The 22,623-nt window shown below is 43.1% G+C and overlaps 2 protein-coding genes across 8 annotated transcripts in view; one reads left to right on the top strand and one right to left on the bottom strand.

The window, feature by feature from the left end:
- The first annotated feature begins 7,099 nt into the window (after positions 1-7,099).
- On the top strand, positions 7,100-15,692 carry chrm1b (cholinergic receptor, muscarinic 1b). The gene is made up of 2 exons (XM_014196384.3): positions 7,100-7,450; positions 13,075-15,692. Exon 2 carries the CDS (start codon positions 13,183-13,185, stop codon positions 14,692-14,694), a length of 1,512 nt encoding a protein of 503 aa, XP_014051859.1. The 5' UTR covers positions 7,100-7,450; positions 13,075-13,182; the 3' UTR covers positions 14,695-15,692.
- LOC106603119 (zinc finger protein ubi-d4) overlaps positions 15,263-22,623 on the bottom strand; it is a 27,147-nt gene continuing 19,786 nt past the window's right edge. For 5 of the 7 annotated variants that reach the window (XM_082974481.1, XM_014196378.3, XM_082974482.1 and 2 more), the window contains 5 exons: positions 21,892-22,029; positions 21,197-21,328; positions 20,865-20,977; positions 20,662-20,743; positions 15,263-20,209 (listed from right to left, as the gene is read on the bottom strand). In XM_082974481.1, coding sequence (XP_082830607.1) covers positions 20,127-20,209; positions 20,662-20,743; positions 20,865-20,977; positions 21,197-21,328; positions 21,892-22,029 — 548 coding nt within the window. In that variant the 3' untranslated portion in view covers positions 15,263-20,126. Of the gene's footprint in view, positions 20,210-20,661; positions 20,744-20,864; positions 21,329-21,891; positions 22,030-22,623 lie in introns of those variants that run through there. The other 2 variants (XM_082974484.1, XM_082974483.1) reach the window with 2 other exon arrangements.

Here is a 22,623-nt window from a genome sequence, read left to right as displayed (position 1 = left end):
TCCATGTCGCTCTCCTTAAGTCCTTAAAGTAAGTACAGCTGTAAAGTTCTGAGAAATGATGGGTGGATGAGGACAGGGGAAACAGTCCCAGTGTTTTTTTTCCTCATCAAAGGGATTGTAGTCTCACAGTGGAAATGTAAAAACACTCGAAAGGGAAATGAGAGCCAAGTCTGTCTATGAGGCAACAAAAAAATGGCTCTAGGAGAAGCTACACAGACACTCACTGATCTTGTCCAGAATTGCATAGTTGAACCACCGATCGGTTATACCTCTCCCATTCTCTCTCTGTCTGCCAATGGGTCTCTGTCTCCTTTGCTGACTCCAGACCTGTCGTTTACTCATTAACCCGTGAAGAGCTGCAGGAAGCTTTTAAGGCCGCTCCACTCCGTTGATCTACATGCGTGCGTGTACATCGGTGGAGTCGTTTTTTTGGGGGGCCAGTGGACTTTTCGTTGCGTTCCACCCAGAGAGGAAGTCCGCCTTCTGTAGTGTATATCCACTAGGGGGCTTGGGATCTGAGCCTCTCAAAGCAAGCACGTCCTTCTGATTAGAGTCCAGAGGGAGCCATGCAGACAACAACCCATCTCTGCTTACCATATCCTACACACTGCAATTTCCCGTCACAGTCCTAATGATGAGCATAGCGGGGACTAAAACCCCCATTTCTTTATCTTAATTCGGATCTACAGATGAGAGGCCATGGGTAGACAAAGGAAATTGAAAATAAGGAGTTAATGAAGTTATCCCTTGTATAACAATAGTTTAACAGCATGTCCAGTGTGATATGGCATCATCCAATATGTTACAGTGTTCCTGCCTGCTGCTGTCAGTTTTTTGTGGCCATTTCCTAAATGACTGTGTACATTACAAATACTCAACAGTCGACAGAGATGCATTTAATAGAATCATGCAGGGGAAAACATTTTCAATAAGGGGGAATTCCGACCCGAGTTAAGCATGTGTAAATGGAACGTAATTCTCTATGCGCCATTTCTCTCTACGCATATTCTGATCTTGAACTGCTGAGGAATATTTTTGGCCGCTGATACCGGAACAATAACGGCCTAGTTATATACCGTATATATATATATATTTTATTATTTTTAATTTCGATTTATCACCCTCAGCTCCACAACTTCCCGAGGCTATGTAAGAGCTAGGTAAATGAGTAAGTCATTTGGATAAGGGGATTGTGTTTTTATATATATATATATATATATATATATATATTACCTTATAATCCCTGGAGACAAATGTGAAACCAGTCACATGGCAACAAACTGAAGCATATCAACATATCACCTTTTCCCCAGTGAAGTTTATGAAATGCTGGCCTTGCAGATATGAAATGTGCAGACCAAAGCTATAGGGGGCTTTACTTGGCTCATTGCGCTCTAGCAAATCCTTGTGGCGGCCGGGCACCTGCAGGCTGACTTCGGTCGTGAGTTGAACGGTGTTTCCTCCAACAAGTTGATGCAGCTGGCTTCCGGGTTAAGCAGGCGGGTGTTAAGGTTTGGTGGGTCATGTTTCGGAGGATGCATGGCTTGACCTTCGCCCCTCCCGAGCCCACTGGGGAGTTGCAGTGATGAGACAAGATCGAAATTGGATATCATGTTAAAGGGGGTAAAATACCCCAAAAAGGGGGGACAGTTACCATCTAGTACCCTATTAACATACATTAATAACTGTCACTTTAGTGTATCATATTTGACTAACATTTTGCAAAATGTGCAATAATTTTTAACATGTAACCTATTTGAATCATTATGGAACGCAGACTATTTGCAGCAGTTTAAACCCGGACCCGATCGCATAAAGCATCTTAAGTCTTTCCCTTAAGGAATCATTTTCCCATAGCTAAAGGAATTGTTTTAAGGGCATTGTCACTTTTTCTCAACTTGTTTATATTACTTTCTATTACGTCAAGCTAGTTTACAGTGTAGCTATAGCTAACGAGCCAGCTATGGATAGTGCACCTTCCATTGTTTAGTTAAGTAGCTATAGCTAACTAGCCAGCTATGGATAGTGCACCTTCCATTGTTTAGTTAAGTAGCTATAGCTAACTAGCCAGCTATGGATAGTGCACCTTCCATTGTTAAGTTAAGTAGCTATAGCTAACTAGCCAGCTATGGATAGTGCACCTTCCATTGTTTAGTTAAGTAGCTATAGCTAACGAGCCAGCTATGGATAGTGCACCTTCCATTGTTTAGTTAAGTAGCTATAGCTAACTAGCCAGCTATGGATAGTGCACCTTCCATTGTTTAGTTAAGAAGCTATAGCTAACTAGCCAGCTATGGATAGTGCACCTTCCATTGTTTAGTTAAGTTGCTACAGTTGAAGTCGGAAGTTTACATACACTTAGGTTGGAGTCATTAAAACTCGTTTTTCAACCACTCCACAAATGTCTTGTTAACAAACTATAGTTTTGGCAAGTCGGTTAGGACATCTACTTTGTGCATGACACAAGTCATTTTCCAACAATTGTTTACAGACAGATTATTTCACTTATAATTCACTGTATCACAATTCCAGTGGGTCAGAAGTTTACATACACTAAGTTGACAGTGCCTTTAAACAGCTTGGAAAATTCCAGAAAATTATGTCATGGCTTTAGAAGCTTCTGATAGGCTAATTGACATAATTTGAGTCAATTGTAGGTGTACCTGTGGATGTATTTCAAGGCCTACCTTCAAACTCAGTGCCTCTTTGCTTGACATCATGGGGAAATCAAACAAGACCTCAGAAAAAAAATTGTAGACCTCCATGTCACGACTTCCACCGAAGTCGGTTCCTCTCCTTGTTCGGGCGGCGCTCGGCGTCGCCGGTTTTCTAGCCATCATCGATCCACTTTTCATTTTCCATTTCTTTTGTCTTGTCTTCTCACACACCTGGTCTAAATTTCTCTCATTACATGTTGTGTATTTAACCCTATGTTCCCCCCCATGTCTTTGTGCGGAATTGTTTATTGTAAGTGCATGTGCACGTTTTCTTTGGTGTGCGACGGGTTTTCTACCCATTTGTTTGTGGTTCTGGTTACCGGTGGTTTTATGAATAAAACTGCTCCGTTGATTACCCAGTTTTGCTCTCCTGCGCCTCACTTCCCTGCCGCCAGTTACGCACTCCCTTACACTCCACAAGTTTGGTTCATCCTTGGGATGAATTTCCAAATGCCTGAAGGTTCCACGTTCATCTGTACAAACAATAATACGCAAGTATAAACACCATTGGACCACACAGCCGTCACACCGCTCAGGAAGGAGACGCGTTCTGTCTCCTAGAGATGAACGTACTTTGGTGCGAAAGTGCAAATCAATCCCAGAACAACAGCAAAGAACCTTGTGAAGATGCTGGAGGAAACAGGTACAAAAGTATCTATATCCATAGTAAAACGAGTCATATATCGACATAACCTGAAAGGCCGCTCAGCAAGGAAGAAGCCACTTCTCCAAAAACCGCCATAAAAAGCCAGACTACGGTTTGCAGCTGCACATGGGGACAAAGATCGTACTTTTTGGAGAAATGTCCTCTGGTCTGATGAAACAAAAATAGAACTGTTTGGCCATAATGACCATCATTATGTTTGGAGGAAAAAGGGGGACGCTTGCAAGCCGAAGAACACCATCCCAAACGTGAAGCACGGGGGTGGCAGCATCATGTTGTGGGGGTGCTTTGCTGCAGGAGGGCCTGGTGCACTTCACAAAATAGATGGCATTATGAGGAAGGAAAATTATGTGAATCTATTGAAGCAACATCTCAAGACATCAGTCAGGAAGTTAAAGCTTGGTCACAAATGGGGCTTCCAAATGGACAATGACCGCAAGCATACTTCCAAAGTTGTGGCAAAATGGCTTAAGGACAACAAAGTCAAGGTATTGAAGTAGCCATCACAAATCTTGACCTCAATCCTATAGAAAATGTGTGGGCAGAACTGAAAAAGCGTGTGTGAGCAAGGAGGCCTACAAACCTGACTCAGTTACACCAGCTCTGTCAGGAGGAATGGGCCAAAATTCACCCAACTTATTGTGGGAATCTTGTGGAAGGCTACCCGAAATGATTGACCCAATTTAAACAATTTAAAGGGAATGCTACCAAATACTAATTGAGTGTATGTAAACTTCTGACCCACTGGGAATGTGATGAAAGAAATAAAAGCTGAAATAAATCATTCTCTCTACTATTATTCTGACATTTCACATTCTTAAAATAAAGTGGTGATCCTAACTGACCTAAGACAGGGAATTGTTACTAGGAGTAAATGTCAGGAATTGTGAAAAACTGAGTTTAAATGTATTTACAAAAAATGTGGCAAAGGAATTAATTTTTTGTCCTACATACAGTATTTCCAAGCATAGTGGTGGCTGCATCATGTTATGGGTATGCTTGTAATCGTTAAGGACTGGGGAGTTTTTAAGGATAAAAAATAAACGCAATGGAACTAAGCACAGGCAAAATCCTAGAGAAAAACCAGATTCTATTCACCAGACACCGGGAGAGGAATTCACCTTTCAGCAGGACAATAACCTAAAACACAAGGCCAAATCTACGCTGGAGTTGCTTACCAAGAAGACAGTGAACGTTCCTCAGTGGTCGAGTTACAGTTTTTACTTAATAAATCTACTTGAAAGTCTATGGCATGACCTGAAAATAGATGTCTAGCAATGATCATCAACCAATTTGACAGAGCTTGAAGAATTTTGAAAAGAATAAAGGACAAATGTTGCACAATCCAGGTGTGGAAAGCACTTAGAGACTTACCCAGAAAGACTCACAGATTTAATCGCTGCCAAAGGTGATTCTACAAAGCATTTACTCAGGGGTGTGAATACTTATGTAAATGTTTCTATTTCTGTATTTAATTTTCAATACATTTGCAAACATTTCTAAAAACATGTTTTCACTTTGTCATTATAGGGTATTGTCTGTAGATGGGTGATCTATCTTGAATTCAGGCTGTAGCACAACAAAATGTAGAAAAAATCAAGGGGATGAATACCTTCTAAAGGCACTGTACTTTCCTAACCCTAAATAATATACAAGATCAAAGTATTTTTAATTCCACCAGTTGGTGCTGAAAAGGAGACAAATATATGTGTATTTACATGGCTTCTTTCACTGATCCCTAATATTAAGAACATTATTTTTATATATTTTAGTCTGTCGAGAAATTACTAATTAAAGGTACACCAAATTATGGCTTTAGATAAATGTACTGAAAACACTATTGAATGAAAACTCCACGAGAAATTATGTTGGCCAGCAAATGGGAGGGTTTTCAGTGGTTGAATTCAATTTATTCAGAGCATGCAAGGGAACCACGTCTGCAAAGCCCGTAATGCACTAGCATAAGGTACACTACATGACCAAAAGTATGTTGACACCTGCTCATGGGCATTAATGTGGAGTTGGTCCTGCCTTTGCTGCTATAACAGCCTCCACTCTTCTGGGAAGGCTTTCCTCTAGATACTGGAACATTGCTGCAGGGACTTGCTTCCATTTAGCCTAGCCCAAACCATGAAAAACAGCCCCAGACCATTATTCCTCCTCCACCAAACTTTACAGTTGGCACTATGCATTGGGGCATCTGCCAAACCCAGATTTGTCCATCGGACTGCCAGACGGTGAAGGGTGATTAATCACTCCAGACAACGCATTTCAACTGCTCCAGAGTCCAATGGCAGCGAGATTTACACCACCCCAGCCGACGACTGGCATGGTGATCTTAGGATTTTGTGCGGCTGCTCGGCCATGGAAACTAATTTCATGAAGCTTCCGACAAACAGTTATTGTGCTGATGTTGCTTCCAGAGGCAGTTTGAAACTCGATAGGGAGTGTTGCAATCAAGGACAGAAGCTGTCCCATTCTGTGAACTTGTGTGGCCTACCACTGCGGCTATGGAACCCTGACCTGTTCACCGGACGTGCTTGTTGCACCCTCGACAACTACTATGATTATTATTATTTGACCATGCTGGTCATTTATGAACATTTTAACATCTTGACCATGTTCTGTTATAATATCCACCCTGCACAGCCAGAAGAGGACTGGCCACCCCTCATAGCCTGGTTCCTCTCTAGGTTTCTTCCTAGGTTTTTGGCCTTTCTAGGGAGTTTTTCCTAGCCACCGTGCTTCTTTCACATGCTTTGCTTGCTGTTTGGGGTTTTAGGCTGGGTTTCTGTACAGCACTTTGAGATATCAGCTGATGTACGAAGGGCTATATAAAAATAAATTTGATTTGATTTGATTTATGGAGAGTGCATGGCTGTGTGCTCGATTTTATACACCTGTCAGCAATGAGCGTGGCTGAAATAGCCGAATCCACTAATTTGAAGGGGTGTCCACATACTTTTGTATATATTGTGTTAGCCTGAATAGGAAAAGCATAGATTTCCTAAGTCTGAAGAGAAAGGTGAGAATAAATTGTGTAAATCTATTGTAGGACAGGCCTACTGTACAACAATACAACTCATTGTTCAATGTTATCAAAGTACAAGACCAAACAATCTCATGCAGGCACGAAACAGTAGCTGAAAGTGTTGTAAAAGTCATTCCATCTCTGTCATAAGGGCCAGTCCCTGCTGTGGCTCAGTTATATAACAGTCAATCAGTGCCCACTGTGCCAGCACTCACAGCTCTCAACAAAATACGGTATAACAACTGTAAGAATATGGTGTTGCAAATCACACTGCAAAAGACAAGGAGAAATAGGTGGTTTGGAATGAAATTCTGAATGACTGATACTCAGGCAGGTGGACAGGCAGAGAGTGTGTGTGCTTGTGTGTGAGGGCGAACATAACTATGTAGACCTACAGTTTAACCCAAATATACTAAATATTCTAAATATAATGCTCTGTTTGTTCTCATGTTGTGTGTCAGTGTGCGAACCCAATCAAGATGTCCTGGGTGATTACCTTGCCCTTCAGCTTTATTAACGCCTTATTGCCATCTGTAAACATTGAGAAATGTTTATCTAAATGTGTTCAATTACTGGAGTATAGGACAGGAAATAAGTTGAAGGAAATGATTGGGGAGGTGGTAGCTGCTTGAGTTTGTACAGTAGTCTGCCTGACACATTATTTACACCAGTTATGGCAGGAGCCCTGGTTTCATTTGTTTCTGTCCTCCTATTGCGTTTTTCTCTTCGAAGAACACACCATGTCGCACCTTATGACCAAGCTATATGAGGATAAATAATTCATGTGCATAATAAATTAAACTACACGCACGAACAGCGGACACTATAATAAGTTTGAACAAAAGAGACACAAGCGGCGAAGTTTCTCTCATTGGATGGCCAATGATGAGTAACAATTTTTCTTACCGTTAACTTTACGACTTCAGCTACATGGATGGACCATCGCATGAACTTTTCATTGCCACAAGAATGTACCGTTAAGGATGGGGAAACCTGTTGTTTTATTGTGGGCATATGGACAGCATCCAAGACAAGTTGGTAAGTGCTGAAGCATGTATTATAAACAGTTGTTTCAAGCAGTGTCGTAAATGTTATTCATTATTGTGGCAGCAATCGTGACCATAAATAGTTTCTTTACAAGGTGTGTTGAATAAAGGGTTAGATTAATGTATGCAATTGAGCATCAGCCCACGATGTATTTGACGTCAGGCGACATCTTTTGGACTTCTTTTTTTTGTTGTCTTTTTTTTTGCGGACCGGCCTTGATTTCAACTTCCACAGGCGTTGATTTTTGGTGCGGACCAGCCCAAATCTGAACCAATCATAGACATCTATGTTTCCCAAGTTTGGATATCACAGTACAGCACAATAGAGGACAGTAGAGTACAGTACAATACAGTACACAGTGCAGTAAAGAAAATAAAAGTAGAGTAGTGTACTGTACTCTACTTTACTCTAATGTACTATACCCTACGGAACTAAACTGTACTGTACTTTACTGTAGTCTAATGTACTGTACTCTAATAAATTACATTTTACTGTACCATACTGTACTCTACTGACTACTCTACTGAATTAAACTCTACTGTACTCTACTGAATTAAACTCTACTGTGCCGTAGTGTACTCTACTGACTGTACTCTACTGAATTAAACTCTACTGTGCCGTAGTGTACTCTACTGCACTGTACTCTACTGAATTAAACTCTACTGTACCATACTGTACTCTACTGACTGTACTCTACTGAATTAAACTCTACTGTACTCTACTGAATTAAACTACTGTACTCTACTGAATTAAACTACTGTGCTGCAGTGTACTCTACTGCACTGTACTCTACTGAATTAAACTCTACTGTGCTGCAGTGTACTCTACTGCACTGTACTCTACTGAATTAAACTCTACTGTACTGTAGTGTACTCTACTGACTGTACTCTACTGAATTAAACTCTACTGTGCCGTAGTGTACTCTACTGCACTGTACTCTATTGAATTAAACTCTACTGTACTGTACTGTACTCTACTGCACTGTACTCTACTGAATTAAACTCTACTGTACTGTAGTGTACTCTACTGAATTAAACTACTGTGCCGTAGTGTACTCTACTGACTGTACTCCACTGAATTAAACTATTGTACTGTCATGTACTGTACTCTACTGAATAAAACTCTACTGTACTGTACCACACCTTACCGTATTGTACTGCACTCTTCTGTGTTCTACTGTTATCCAGAGTGACTTACAGCCACTGCATTCAATGTAGGTAGATAAACAACAGCATATCACAGTCATAGCAAGAAAAAAACATCTGTAACAGTTACTCAGAATGTTATTGTAGTTGTGGACTATTGGTTTATTCTGTATGTTGGACTACTTAAAAAATCATCACTGCCAGTGTTAAAGCTTTTGAAAAAGCTAACATAAGTCAATGTGATAGACGGGAGCAATAATACATATTTTGTTGTAATCTAAAATCAAAATGGTATTGGTCGCGTACATATATTTTACAGATGTTATTGCAGGTGCAGTGAAATGCTTGTTTCTAGCTCCAACAGTGCAGTAATACCTAACAATACACACAAATCCCCAAAATAAAAAGGAATTAAGAGCAAATAATGTAAGAAATTACAAATAAAAACAAATTCTGCAGTCTACTAGGAACAGGGCGACCATGTCTGTTGGCTCCTCTTTCCTATTAAGAGGCGTGACAAATTATTATTGTGATATAATGCTTTCTTAATTGAGAAGCAGTTGAAATTTCGCCAACAAATCAAAATATATTTTAGATTTTAGATTCTTCAAAGTAGCCACCCTTTGCCTTGACAGCTTTGCACACACATTCCATTCTCTCAACCATCTTCATGAGGTAGTCACCTGGAATGCATTTCAATTAAAACAGGTGTGCCTTGTTAAAAGTTAATGTGAGCAATTTCTTTCCTTCTAAATACGTTTGAGCCAATCAGTTGTATCGTGACAAGGTAGGGATGGTATACAGAAGATAGCCCTATTTGGTAAAAGACCAAGTCCATATTATTGCAAGAACAGCTCAAATAAGCAAAGAGAAATGACAGTCCATCATTACTTTAAGACATGAAGGTCAGTCAATACGGAAAATTTCAAAAACGTTTAAAGTTTTTCAAATGCAGTCGCAAAAACCAAAAACCATCAAAAACGAAACTGGCTCTCATGAGGACCGCCACAGGAAAGGAAGACCCAGAGTTACCTCTGCTGCAGAGGATAACTTCATTAGAGTTACCAGCCTCAGAAATTGCAGCCCAAATAAATGCTTCACAGAGTTCAAGTAACAGACTCCTCAACGGTACAGAGGAGACTGCATGAATCAGGCTTTCATGGTCGAATTGCTGCAAAGAAACCCCTACAAAAGGACACCAATAAGAAGAGACTTGCTGTGGGCAAGAACCTCGAGCAATGGACATTAGACCAGTGGAAATCTGTCCATTGGTCTGATGAGTCCAAATGTGCGATTTTTGGGTCCAACCGGCATGTCTTTGTGAGACGCAGTGTAGGTGAACGGATGATCTCTGCATGTGGTTCCCACCATGATGCATGGAGGAGGAGGTGGGATGGTGTGGGGGTGCTTTGCTGGGGACACCGACTGTGATTTATTTACAATTCAAGGCACACTTAACCAGCATGGCTACCACAGCATTCTGGTTTGCGCTTAGTGGGACTATCATTTGTTTATCAACAGGACAATGACCCAACAGACCTCCAGGCTGTGTAAGGGCTGTTTGACCAAGAACGAGAGTGATGCAGTGCTGCATCAGATAACCTGGCCTCCACAATCACCCGACCTAAAGCGAATCGAGATGGTTTGGGATGAGTTGGACCACAGAGTGAAGGAAAAGCAGCCAACGAGTGCTCAGCATATGTGGGAACTCCTTCAAGACTGTTGGAAAAGCATTCCAGGTGAAGCTGGTTGAGAGAATGCCATGAGTGTACAAAGCTATCATCAAGGCAAAGGGTCGCTACTTTGAAGAATCTCAAATATAAAATATATTTTGATAGGTTTAACACTTTTTTGGTTACTACAAAAAAAGTGAGTACAACCCTGCCTTACACAGGAAGCAGGGCAGGTCCTAATCCAGGCACTTGTCATCTCCCATCTGGATTACTGCAACTCGCTGTTGGCTGGGCTCCCTGCCTGTGCCATTAAACCCCTACAACTCATCCAGAACCGCAGCCCGTCTGGTGTTCAACCTTCCCAAGTTCTCTCACGTCACCCCGCTCCTCCGCACACTCCACTGGCTTCCAGTTGAAGCTCGCATCTGCTACAAGACCATGGTGCTTACCTACGGAGCTGTGAGGGGAACGGCACCTCCATACCTTCAGGCTCTGATCAGTCCCTACACCCAAACAAGGGCACTGCGTTCATCCACCTCTGGCCTGCTGGCCCCCCTACCTCTGCGGAAGCACAGTTCCCGCTCAGCCCAGTCAAAACTGTTCGCTGCTCTGGTACCCCAATGGTGGAACAAGCTCCCTCACGACGCCAGGACAGCGGAGTCAATCACCACCTTCTGGAGAAACCTGAAACCCCACCTCTTTAAGGAATACCTGGGATAGGATAAAGTAATCCTTCTAACCCCCCCCCCCCCCCCCAAAATATAGATGTACTATTGTAAAGTGGTTGTAAGGTGAATGCACCAATTTGTAAGTCGCTCTAGATAAGAGCGTCTGCTAAATGACGTAAATGTAAAATGTAAATGTATGTTATTTCATAGTTTTGATGTCTTCACTATTATTCTACAATGCAGAAAATAGTAAAAAATAATGAGAAACCCTTGAATGAGTAGGTGTGTCCAAACTTTCGACTGGTACTGTATGTTCAACGTCTGGAAAATACATATTTTTCGTATAAGATCTATTTTTCACATCCGGAAAAGACGTCTTCTAACTTTTCATTCAGCACCTGAAATGCACATGATGTTGTCTGGAAAAGACGTCTAAAGTCTTTTCAACGTCATTTTGCTTACTGGGAGATTTCACACTATCGATTTTACTACGAGAGTTGAAGTAGCCCTACCTACAATCAATGCAACTCAAAGTAGTTAAAACTATGACAACTGCCACCATACCTGCACTATTTACAAAAATGATGTAAACTGATTTTCAATTTCAACACATTTCTCTCCCTTTGAATCTACAATAAACAAAAATATAAACACAACATGTAAAGTGTTGGTCCCATGTTTCATGACCTGAAATAAAACATCCCAGAAATGTTCTATCAACAAAAAGCTTATTTCTCTCAAATATTGTGCACAAATTAGTTCACATCCCTGTTAGTGAGCATTTCTTCTTTGCCAAGATAATCCATCCACCTGACAGGTGTGGCCTATCAAGAAGCTGATTAAACAGCATGGTCATTACACAGGTGCACCTTGTGCTGGGGACAATAAAAGGCCACTCTAAAATGTGCAGTTTTGTCACACAACACAATGGCCACAGATGTCTCAAGTTGAGGGGGCATGCAATTGGCATGCTGACTGCAGGAATGACCACCAGAGCTGGTACCAGAGAATTGAAGGTTAATTTCTCGACCATAAGCCACCTTGAACGTTGTTTTCGAGAATTTGGCAGTATGTCTAACCCGCCTCACAACCGCTGACCACATGTGGGCAAGCGGTTTGCTGATGTCAGCGTTGTGACCAGAGTGCCCCATGGTGGCGGTGGGGTTATGGTATGGGCAGGCATAAGCTACGGACAACGAACACAATTGTATTTTATCCATGGCCTATTTTGAATGCACAGAGATACTGTAACGAGATTCTGAGGCCCATTGTCGTGTCATTCATCCGCCGTCATCACCTCATGTTTCAGCATGATAATGCACAGCCCCATGTCACAAGGATCTGTACACAATTCCTGTAAGCTGAAAATGTCCCAGCTCTTCCATGATCTGCATACTCACCAGACATGTCACCCATTGATCATGTTTGGGAGACTGGATCGAAGTGTACGACAGAGAATTCCAGTTCCCACCAATATCCAGCAACTTCACACAGCCATTGAAGAGGAGTGGGACAACATTCCACAGGCCACAATCAACAGCCTGGTCAACTCTATGCGAAGGAGATGTGTCACATTGCATGAGGGAAATGGTGGTCACAGTAGATACTGACTGGTTTTCTCTACCTTTTTGTTTTTAAAGGAATCTATGACCAACAGATGCATATCTGTATTCCCATATCTGTATTCCCAGTCATAGATTAGGGCCTAATTTATTTATTTAAATTGACTGATTTCCTAATATGAACTGTAACTTAGTAAAATCTTTGAAATTGTTGCATTTATATTTTTGTTCAGTATATCCTCTTGTTTGCATTCAGCAGTAAACTCATTAAGCACCAAAAGTTATGAAAAATGTATCATAGTTACAGCATGTCACCTAGTCTGTAAGTCAACAGAAAGGCAGGATATCAAACATGGTGGGTAAACTGAACAAGGTGGGTAAACTTAATGAGTTTCTCAGAACTGCCTTTACCGGAGATATGACAATGTGATTTACCGGGATGACGTTTTTCTAATTATATCAATGGACCAGTTAAACAAATTCTCTAAATTATTGACAAAATATGTGTATAAAGGTCATGGTTGTTAGCAACGTGCTCCATCTCATGACTGTTCTCTTGTTCTGCAGTTGGCCCTGAGATGGTAACTCCATGCCAGATGTCAACATCAGCGATTCCCTGTTGTGAAGAAGAATGACTTTTGCTCCACCGCTTCACTCTGCATCGCTCTGTGGACGATGAACCACTCCTGTGTCTCACAGACCAATGACACCACCAATGTGACAGCAGATCCACTGGGGGGCCATGAGATATGGGAGGTGGTGGTGATCGTACTCATCACAGGGCCTCTCTCGCTGGTCACTATCATAGGTAACCTGCTGGTGGTGATCTCCTTCCGGGTCAACAGGCAGTTGCGCACCTTCAGCAATTACTTTCTGCTGAGCCTGGCGGTGGCGGACCTGATCCTGGGAGCAGTCTCTATGAACCTCTATGCTGTTTATATTATCATGGGACGCTGGACCCTGGGCAACCTGGCCTGTGACGTCTGGCTGACTGTGGATTATGTGGCCAGCAACGCCTCCGTCATGAACCTGCTGGTCATCAGCTTCGACCGCTTCTACTCCATCACCAGACCTCTCACCTACCGGGCCAAGCGCACCACACGTCGGGCAGCCGCAGCCATCAGCCTGGCCTGGGCCGTGTCCTTCATCCTGTGGGGGCCAGTCATCCTGTTCTGGCCCCATGTAGTGGGCAGGGACGCGGGTCAATGCTCTATCCCGTTCCTGACCGAGCCTGCTCTCATATTCGGCACGGCCATCGCTGCTTTCTACCTTCCTGTCACCATCATGGGAATCCTGTACTGGAAGATCTACTGGGAGATCGAGAAGCGAGCCCAGGGTCTGGAGGGGCTAATGGGGTCTGGGAGCAGTGGAGGGGCCTCCCAGGTGTCTGGGCGAAGGGATGTCTACTCCAGCAGCACCAAGAGCAGTGTGAGCAGCTCCAGAGAGGTGCCTGTGGGCAGGGAGCAGAGCAGTGAGGTGTCCCAGGGGTGCTTCCCTGTGAGAGAGGAGCCTAAACAGAGCAGTGGGAGGAGAATAGCAACACTGTCATTGTCTCCCACCAAGGGGGCCTACAGGGAGGGCTGCAGAGACAGCACCTGTAACATAGATGAGGAAGAGCCTACGGTCTCCCGCTCCTCCTCAGAGGAAGAACCAGAGCAGACGCAGCAGGGGGCAAGCGCTAAGACAAGCCCTAAAGCCATGATCCCACTCAGAGACGCCCAGAGCAGAGACACCGTAGGGGCCACCAAAACCCTGACATCCAGGGCAGAGGACAGTACAGCAGGTCCACAGGGCAGGCAGCCCCCCCTAAGGGGCTCCACATCAGACTCCAGACGCCACAAGCAGCCCAAAGCCAAGAGGAGGAGGAACAGGATTGTCAGGGAGAAGAAGGCAGCCAGGACCCTGTGTGCCATCCTGCTGGCTTTCATCCTGACCTGGACGCCGTACAACATCATGGTACTGGTGTCCGTCTCCTACTGCGTGCCCGAGAAGCTGTGGCAGCTGGGCTACTGGCTCTGCTACATCAACAGCACCGTCAACCCAGTCTGCTACGCCCTCTGCAACGAGCACTTCAGAGTCACCTTTAAGACGCTGCTGCTCTGCAGGCCGGGACAGAGGAACTGGGGAATGGCTTATAACGCCAACCATGCCTCCTTCAGGACACACAAGACCAGCAGTACTGTCTGAATTTTTTCAAAGCTAGACACTACCCTCTAGCTTAAGAAGAGTCAGACCTGCCCTAGTAAAAGACAATCCATACAGGGGGATGATTTTTGAAGAATTGCTTTTTGACTGTTAAGATAAAAACTAAAAAGAAACAGACATGCTAAGTATGATGGGCATTGACATCCATAACAGTCAATAGCAGAAAACCTACGCAGGGCATTGCCTCAAAGTAGTCTTTCTTAAGAACATTACATCGCATACATCTATGATAATCATGCAGTCTGTTTTTGCCCATGACTGTCTTCAAACTTTCCTTCCTCACCCTCCCCTTTAGTTCCTCTCCATGGAGCAGTTGGTCTGCCCGTTTTGACTTCGGTCCAGAGCCATGAGGAAATGGCTTCTGTTTATGACATGTTTATTGAAACAGCGTTATGAATTGGTCCATATGCCTTAATGTTAAATCATCACCAGCAACACAAAAGGTACAAATATAACAGACACAAAGATTCCATCAGTGATACAATAGTGTTTCAGTGATCCTGAAATCACACTGCTGCAATAGAGAAAAGAGGACACGGTACCAAATACAGTCAGTGCCAAATATTTTATTTTCCTGAAAAAAAAAAGACAAAACCTTCTACCATAAAGGAACTATTCATTCACAACTCAAAGTCCCAAAACTGTTCTACATCAACTGAATCAATATCATTGCTGAATATGAAGGCAAAACAAAAACCGTAATGTTCCAACTGGAAACTGCCTCTAAACAAACACCCCAAAAATGTCATGAGAAATACTTGTTTAATGCTTTAGTATTTGTTAGTTGGCTATTGATATAACATGATAGTATAGCTAAATTATATTACACAACTTCCTTACACTTTGATCAATTCAAATCTGAGCATACCATTAGCACACATTATCATGCACTTGCTTGACTGTTTTGCCTTTTTACCATGTCTGTCAATGTATCCTGTGTTTTTTACTGTCACTAGTTAAGGTAAAGACATTTGAGCTAATTGTAAGTTGTGTAATTTGTGTGCCAGACCTGTGGAGAGCATTGTGCCCAGCTTTGATGGAGAAGCGCATAGAGAAAATACAAGGGGGAAAAAAACAGGTGTTCCCTTTCTATGAGACAAAGAACTCAGACATGCAATTGATTCAGAAATGTGCCTTTAAGGTTCACCTTAGAATCCCTTTGTGCCCATCTTGCGAATTATATAAATGTAGACCTATATATGACAATGTCAATACATTTTTCCTCTAAGGAAAATGCTACAGTATAGCAAATGCAGGTGGACACACCAGTCTGCAGTTTGTGTTAACACACCACTGTCTGACTAGATCCTCTGATGGCTCCCCATCATTCCAATAACATTATCCCCCTGACAGTCCCAGTAGCACTTGTATTGCTCATTACTGCCCTCCTGTGGCTATAACTGAAGGGGTGTAGATCATGACAGTCACGTGAGGCCACAGTGGAGCAGGTTAGAGCAGGGTGGGATGAGACTTCCGAGCCGGTATGTGAAGGGAAACAAAGTCCTGTGCTCGGTAGCTATTTCCCAACACATAACATGGGATCGAGTTCAGGACTACTGCAGCTCTCTAGGACCAGTGTTGCCTACCAATGGAATATGTAACTATTGTTGGTAAAATGCTGGCTGTAGGTATACAGTCGTGGCCAAAAGTTTTCAGAATGACACAAATATAAATTTTCAAAGTCTGCTGCCTCAGTTTGTATGATGGCAATTTGCATATACTCCAGAATGTTATGAAGAGTGATCAGATGAATTGTAATTAATTGCAAAGTCCCTCTTTGCCATGCAAATGAACTGAATCCCCAAAAAACATTTCCATTGCATTTCAGCCCTGCCACAAAAGGACCAGCTGACATCATGTCAGTGATTCTCTCATTAACACAGGTGTGAGTGTTGACGAGGACAAGGCTGGAGATCACTCTGTCATACTGATTGAGTTCGAATAACAGACTGGAAGCTTCAAAAGGAGGGTGGTGCTTGGAATCATTGTTCTTCCTCTGTCAACCATGGTTACCTGCAAGGAAACATGTGCCGTCATTATTACTTTGCACAAAAAGGGCTTCACAGGCAAGGCTATTGCTGCCAGTAAGATTGCACCTAAATCAACCATTTATCGGATGATCAAGAACTTCAAGGAGAGCGGTTCAATTGTTGTGAAGAAGGCTTCAGGGTGCCCAAGGAAGTCCAGCAAGCACCAGGACCGTCTCCTAAAGTTGATTCAGCTGCGGGATCGAGGCACCACCAGTACAGAGCTTGCTCAAGAATGGCAGTAGGCAGGTGTGAGTGCATCTGCACGCACAGTGAGGCGAAGACTTTTGGAGGATGGCCTAGTGTCAAGAAGGGCAGCAAAGAAGCCACTTCTCTCCAGGAAAAACATCAGGGACAGACTGATATTCTGCAAAAGGTACAGGGTTAGGACTGGGGTAAAGTCATTTTCTCTGATGAATCCCCTTTCCGATTGTTTGGGGAATCCGGAAAAAAAGCTTGTCCGGAGAAGACAAGGTGAGCGCTACCATCAGTCCTGTGTCATGCCAACAGTAAATCATCCTGAGACCATTCATGTGTGGGGTTGCTTCTCAGCCAAGGGAGTGGGCTCACTCACAATTTTGCCTAAGAACACAGCCATGAATAAAGAATGGTACCAACACATCCTCCGAGAGCAACTTCTCCCAACCACCCAGGAACAGTTGGGTGACGAACAATGCCTTTTCCTGCATGATAGAGCACCTTGCCATAAGGCAAAAGTGATAACTAAGTAGCTCGGGGAACAAAACATCAATATTTTGGGTCCATGGCCAGGAAACTCCCCAGACCTTAATCCCATTGAGAACTTGTGGTCAAGCCTCAAGAGGCGGGTGGACAAACAAAAAAAACCAAATTCTGACATACTCCAAGCATTGATAATGCAAGAATGGGCTGCCATCAGTCAGGATATGGCCCAGAAGTTAATTGACAGCATGCCAGGGCGGATTGCAGAGGTCTTGAAAAAGAAGGGTCAACACTGCAAATATTGACTCTTTGCATCAACTTCATGTAAATGTCAATAAAAGCCTTTGACACTTATGAATTGCTTGTAATTATACTTCAGTATTCCATAGTAACATTTGACAAAAATATCTAATGACACTGAAGCAGCAAACTTTGTGGAAATTAATATTTGTGTCATTCTCAAAACTTTTGGCCACGACTGTAAAATACGCAAAAATTCACTTAATCACGCCAACCAGCAACCACGGACTCACTTTCCTTCAATGCAGCAAACACTCAATATCAATTCCTTAAAAGTGTTACGCCAAGGTCCTGTTCCCCTCTCTGTGGTATAGAGATGGATGGGTACTAAGTAATGGTAAGGCCCTCTCTACGCTTTCCCAACTCTGTGTTGCCTCCACATCAGGAACTGGAGGATTATTCATTAATATTGAAGATGGGCACTACAGAAAGATTACAGAACCAACCTATTATTGCAGCTTTTAAATCATTTCACACCTTTAATATGCTATACAAATATATAAATATACAAAACCTTAAACATTTTCTTATTATGAACAAGCATTGGCATGCTAATTGATTTCAACTATTTCTCTCTACACGCAAAACAGATATTTTGCAGAATAAAAGTAGGATCATTCGGAGCAGTTGTGTGCATGGGCAGTGCCTTTGGATTATTCAGACCATTCCACATTTTGTTACGTTACAGCCTTATTCTAAAATGTATTGTCCCCCCCCACCAATCTACAACCAAATACACCATAATGACAAAGCAAAAACAGGTTATTAGAAATGTTTGCAAATGTATTAAAAATAAAAAACTGAAATATCACATTTACATAAGTATTCAGACCCTTTACTCAGTACTTTGTTGGCAGCGATTACAGCCTCGAGTCACAGCTATTTACAGGTCTTTCCAGATATGTTAGATCGGGTTCAAGTCCAGGCTCTGGCTGAGCCATTCAAGGACATTCAGAGACTTGTTCTGTTGCAAGGTGAACCGTCGCCCCCAATCTGAGGTCCTGAGTGCTCTGGAACAGTTTGTCATCAAGGATCTTTGCTCCGTTCATCTTTCCCTCGATCCTAACTAGTCTCAGAGTCCCTGTCGCTGAAAAACTTCCCCACAGCATGATGCTCCTACCACCATGCTTCACCGTTGGGATGGTATTGGCCAGGTGATGAGAGTTGCCTGGTTTCTTCCAAACGTGATGCTTGGCATTCAGACCAAAGAGTTCAATCTTGGTTTCATCAGACCAGAGAATTTTGTTTCTCATGGTCCGAGTCCTTTAGGTGCCTTTTGGCAAACTCCAAGCAGGCTGTCATGTGCCTTTTACTGAGGAGTGGCTTCCGTCTGGCCACTCTACCATAAAGGCCTTGTTGGTGGAGTGCTGCAGAGATGGTTGTCCTTCTGGAAGCTTCTCCCATCTCCACAGAGGCGCTCTGTCAGAGTGACCATCGGGTTCCTGGTCACCTCCCTGACCAAGACCCTTCTCCCCCAATTTCTCAGTATTGCCGGGCAAAAATAAGAGTCTTGGTGGTTCCAAACTTCTTCCATTTAAGAATGATGAAGACCACTGTGTTCTTGGGGACCTTCAATGCTGCAGACATTTTGTGGTACCCTTCCCCAGATCTGTGCCTCGACACAATCCTGTCACAAAGCTCTATGGACAATTCCTTTGACCTCATGGCTTGGTTTTTGCTCTGACATGCACTGTCAACTGTGTGCCTTTCCAAATCATGTCCAATCAATTGAATTTACCACAGGTGGACTCCAATGAAGTTGTAAAAACATCTCAAGGATGATCAATGGAAACAGGATTCACCTGAGCTCAATTTCGAGTCTCATAGCAAAGGGTCTGAATACTTATGTAAATAAGGTATTTCAGTAGTTTTTTTTTTACAAAATTTGCAAACATGTCTAAAAACCTTTTGCATTGTCATTATGGGGTATTGAGTGTAGATTGATGAGGAAAATGTATTTTTTTAATCAATTTTAGAATAAGGCTGTAACGTAACAAAATGTGGAAAAGGTGAAGGGGTCTGAATACTTTCCGAATGCACTGTATGTGTGTCTGTATGTGAGATTGTGTGTACTTTGTGTTCAGGTACTTTGGCTGGTAAAAGCTGTGTTTGTGGTTTAAGCCACTTTTAAGGAAACATAGTTGATGTATTGTCAAGTTCAGGATATTACACGTTGAGTTTGATAGATTGACAAATAGTTGAAAACAAAAGCCTACATGGGTCACTTGAGCTTGGAACTGTGTAACAGTCATAGAACAACCAAACCTAAGCGTGTTTCAGCGGGGGGGGGGCTGGTAAGGTACACTTCCCTTTTCACAAGTCATCTGTCCCACCCCCTCTGCTCTACTGACCACGGAGAGAGAACCTCACTGTGGAGGGAGGGTTATATGTGAGGATGGGGGTCCATCACGACGGAGGGACATTACGGGTCTGGTATATTGATGCCTTGTCTTTCAATAGGTCCAGACACAGATGGCAGCTCCAGCTCCCTGTTAAAGAGGACACAAGGAAACAGAAGTGAATGACTCAGACGTTTAGTCCTATAAATATCCTCTTTCTTCCATGGACCTACCTCATGTCATTAGCCCAGTTGAAGTCAGTGGGTCTCAAGGTAGAGGCTATTTTGTGATCTAATACTTTGCACTGATGAAGCATTTCAACGCTAGCTAAGAGCTGAAAGAGGTGATTCATCAGTAAATAACCTGGCCATGCTATGGTTGTCTGGCTACGCTGCCTGAGGGCTCTACTTGGACACTCGGCTCTGCCAAATTTACTGAGATAAATCTGTCTCCCTACGGAGAGGAAACCCACAACACTCGTTACCAAAAGAGCTGTTGACTCAAATCTCCCTTATTAGACAGGCAAATGGGGCAGTGGCTGTGAAAAAGCCCATTTCAGCCAACATTGTGGAACAGACATGTTGTTCACATCCTGCTCTTACCTTCTGGAGGTTCAGCCATAGGGGGGCTGAGACAGTACATGTGATAGCCTCTATCACAGTCATCACAGAACAGAAGCTGGTCCTGGACGAAAGACCACAGGCTCATTATACAACGCAGTTCACAGCGCACCACTTCATTTTAAATATACAGTGCACTTCATTTATCCAACGGTAATAAGCATGACGCCTGCAGGTGAACTCACGTCGTTCTCTGAGGTGCCACAGATGTTGCAGCACTTGCACTCAATGCACTGCCAGCGGTAGGTCTTCACTGCAGCCATCATCACGGGGGTGAACTGCAGGCAGGATGGGTGGCCTGGGTTGGACACAGAGAATGGGTCTCACAGGACAAACCCTGTCTGCCACTGTCATTACTGCTGGTCTTTGTAATTATGCCATCGCGCGTCTGACTCTGAACACACTCAATACGGATCCTAAAGTAAAGACTACCACTCACACACGCCCATACAAAATGGTCTCAAATGCCGAGGTTATCCCTGTTTCTCAGTGTAAAGGCCAGGGGTGGTGTGGTTACCCGAACGCCCACAGTCTGAGCAGGACTGCAGCTCCTCTGACTGGCCCGTCTTCTGGTTGAGGGCAGAGTCTCCCAGGCAGAAGTCACAGTAGTTATTGGGTATCGCCAAACCATCGGGACCTTTCTTGGGTGCTGTGAGGGAGAGACACAGAATAAAACAATGTATGCATTTAAAGGTTATTGATTAACAAGGATCCAGTGTCATTGACCGTGTCCGAATATCTATACTTGTGTTCTAAATAGAACGCATTTTCGCTATATGAAAAACGAACATTTTATAGTATGTGAAATTTGGAAAATATTGTATGCTTTAAATGCCAGGATGTCATTCATACTAATTTCGGCTTTTCATCTAGTAAAATTTGCTCCACACTTTTGAGGAAGAGAATCGTCTTTCCAGACTCGCGTGTGTTTGACTACAGCTGATAATGAGATAACGGGACGCACTGTACCCAAATGAACGAATGGCGGGAATCAACACAATTGCGTATTAGATTATGTATTCTCAGGATTGGAAAGCCTAGGATGTTGATATTTGTTGCTAACTGCATTATGTTGTACTAAACAGTACGTTCTAAATAGTATGTAGTACGATTATACACAGTATTTATTTTTAGTAAGTAGTAGGCAAGACCGATTTTGGACATGGCCAATCAATGATCTATAAATGACCCCACCAATGACTGGTCACTTACTCTTAGGCTCCTCAGGCTGGGGCGGAGTGGGGGTGTGGACCTCAGGCTCCTCCTTGTCCTCTCCCTCCTCCTCAGCCAGGTGGGAGTGGGTGTAGTGGTAACTCAGGCCCGGACGATTCTTGTAACGCTTCCCACAGACTGCCAGAGAAACCCCCAAACACAACACGTGTGAAAACAAAAACATACGTAAACAATTAAGTAGCCTTCATACGAGGTCAGAGTACATTGTTTCCTAATCGCTCGGATCTGACCTTGCCGTGGCATTTACTGATGCTAAAAATCATATCCATGCACTCCTGTCCTCTGCAATGGCCTGCTGTTTTGCCTATCCTCCCACTTAGTCAAACAGTTTCAGCACGTCCATAACTCTGCTACCCTCCAGTCTGCACTGGCTCATCTTGGAAGAGTGATATTACATTTCCAGACGTTTCAATTTGCACTCAATAGCTGGAGGCGAGGGACCATCTGTGGCCCTGAATGACAATTGCGCAATTCAATTTCAACAGGAGCGGAGAAGGCGAGATCCGTTCGTGGGAATGAATCTTTTCAGCAGACAAAACCATTGGAGAGATCTCAATCTAGCTTCTAGAATTTAGCCTGATGGAGTCTGTTTTAATGAATGGACCAAACAGCTTAGATTAGTACTAATAACTTGAATGAAGATTACTCTTCCTGTGCCAGACTAGAACTCTGGTGCTTTGGTAATGGCATGAGGAGTCTAGACTAGACTAA

This window comes from Salmo salar, chromosome 04, assembly GCF_965601325.2.
Source record: "Salmo salar chromosome 04, fSalSal1, whole genome shotgun sequence".
Classification (NCBI taxonomy): Eukaryota; Metazoa; Chordata; class Actinopteri; order Salmoniformes; family Salmonidae; genus Salmo; species Salmo salar.
The sequence above is the reverse complement of the archived record's forward strand: the minus strand, read 5'-3'. Positions and strand labels throughout refer to the sequence as shown.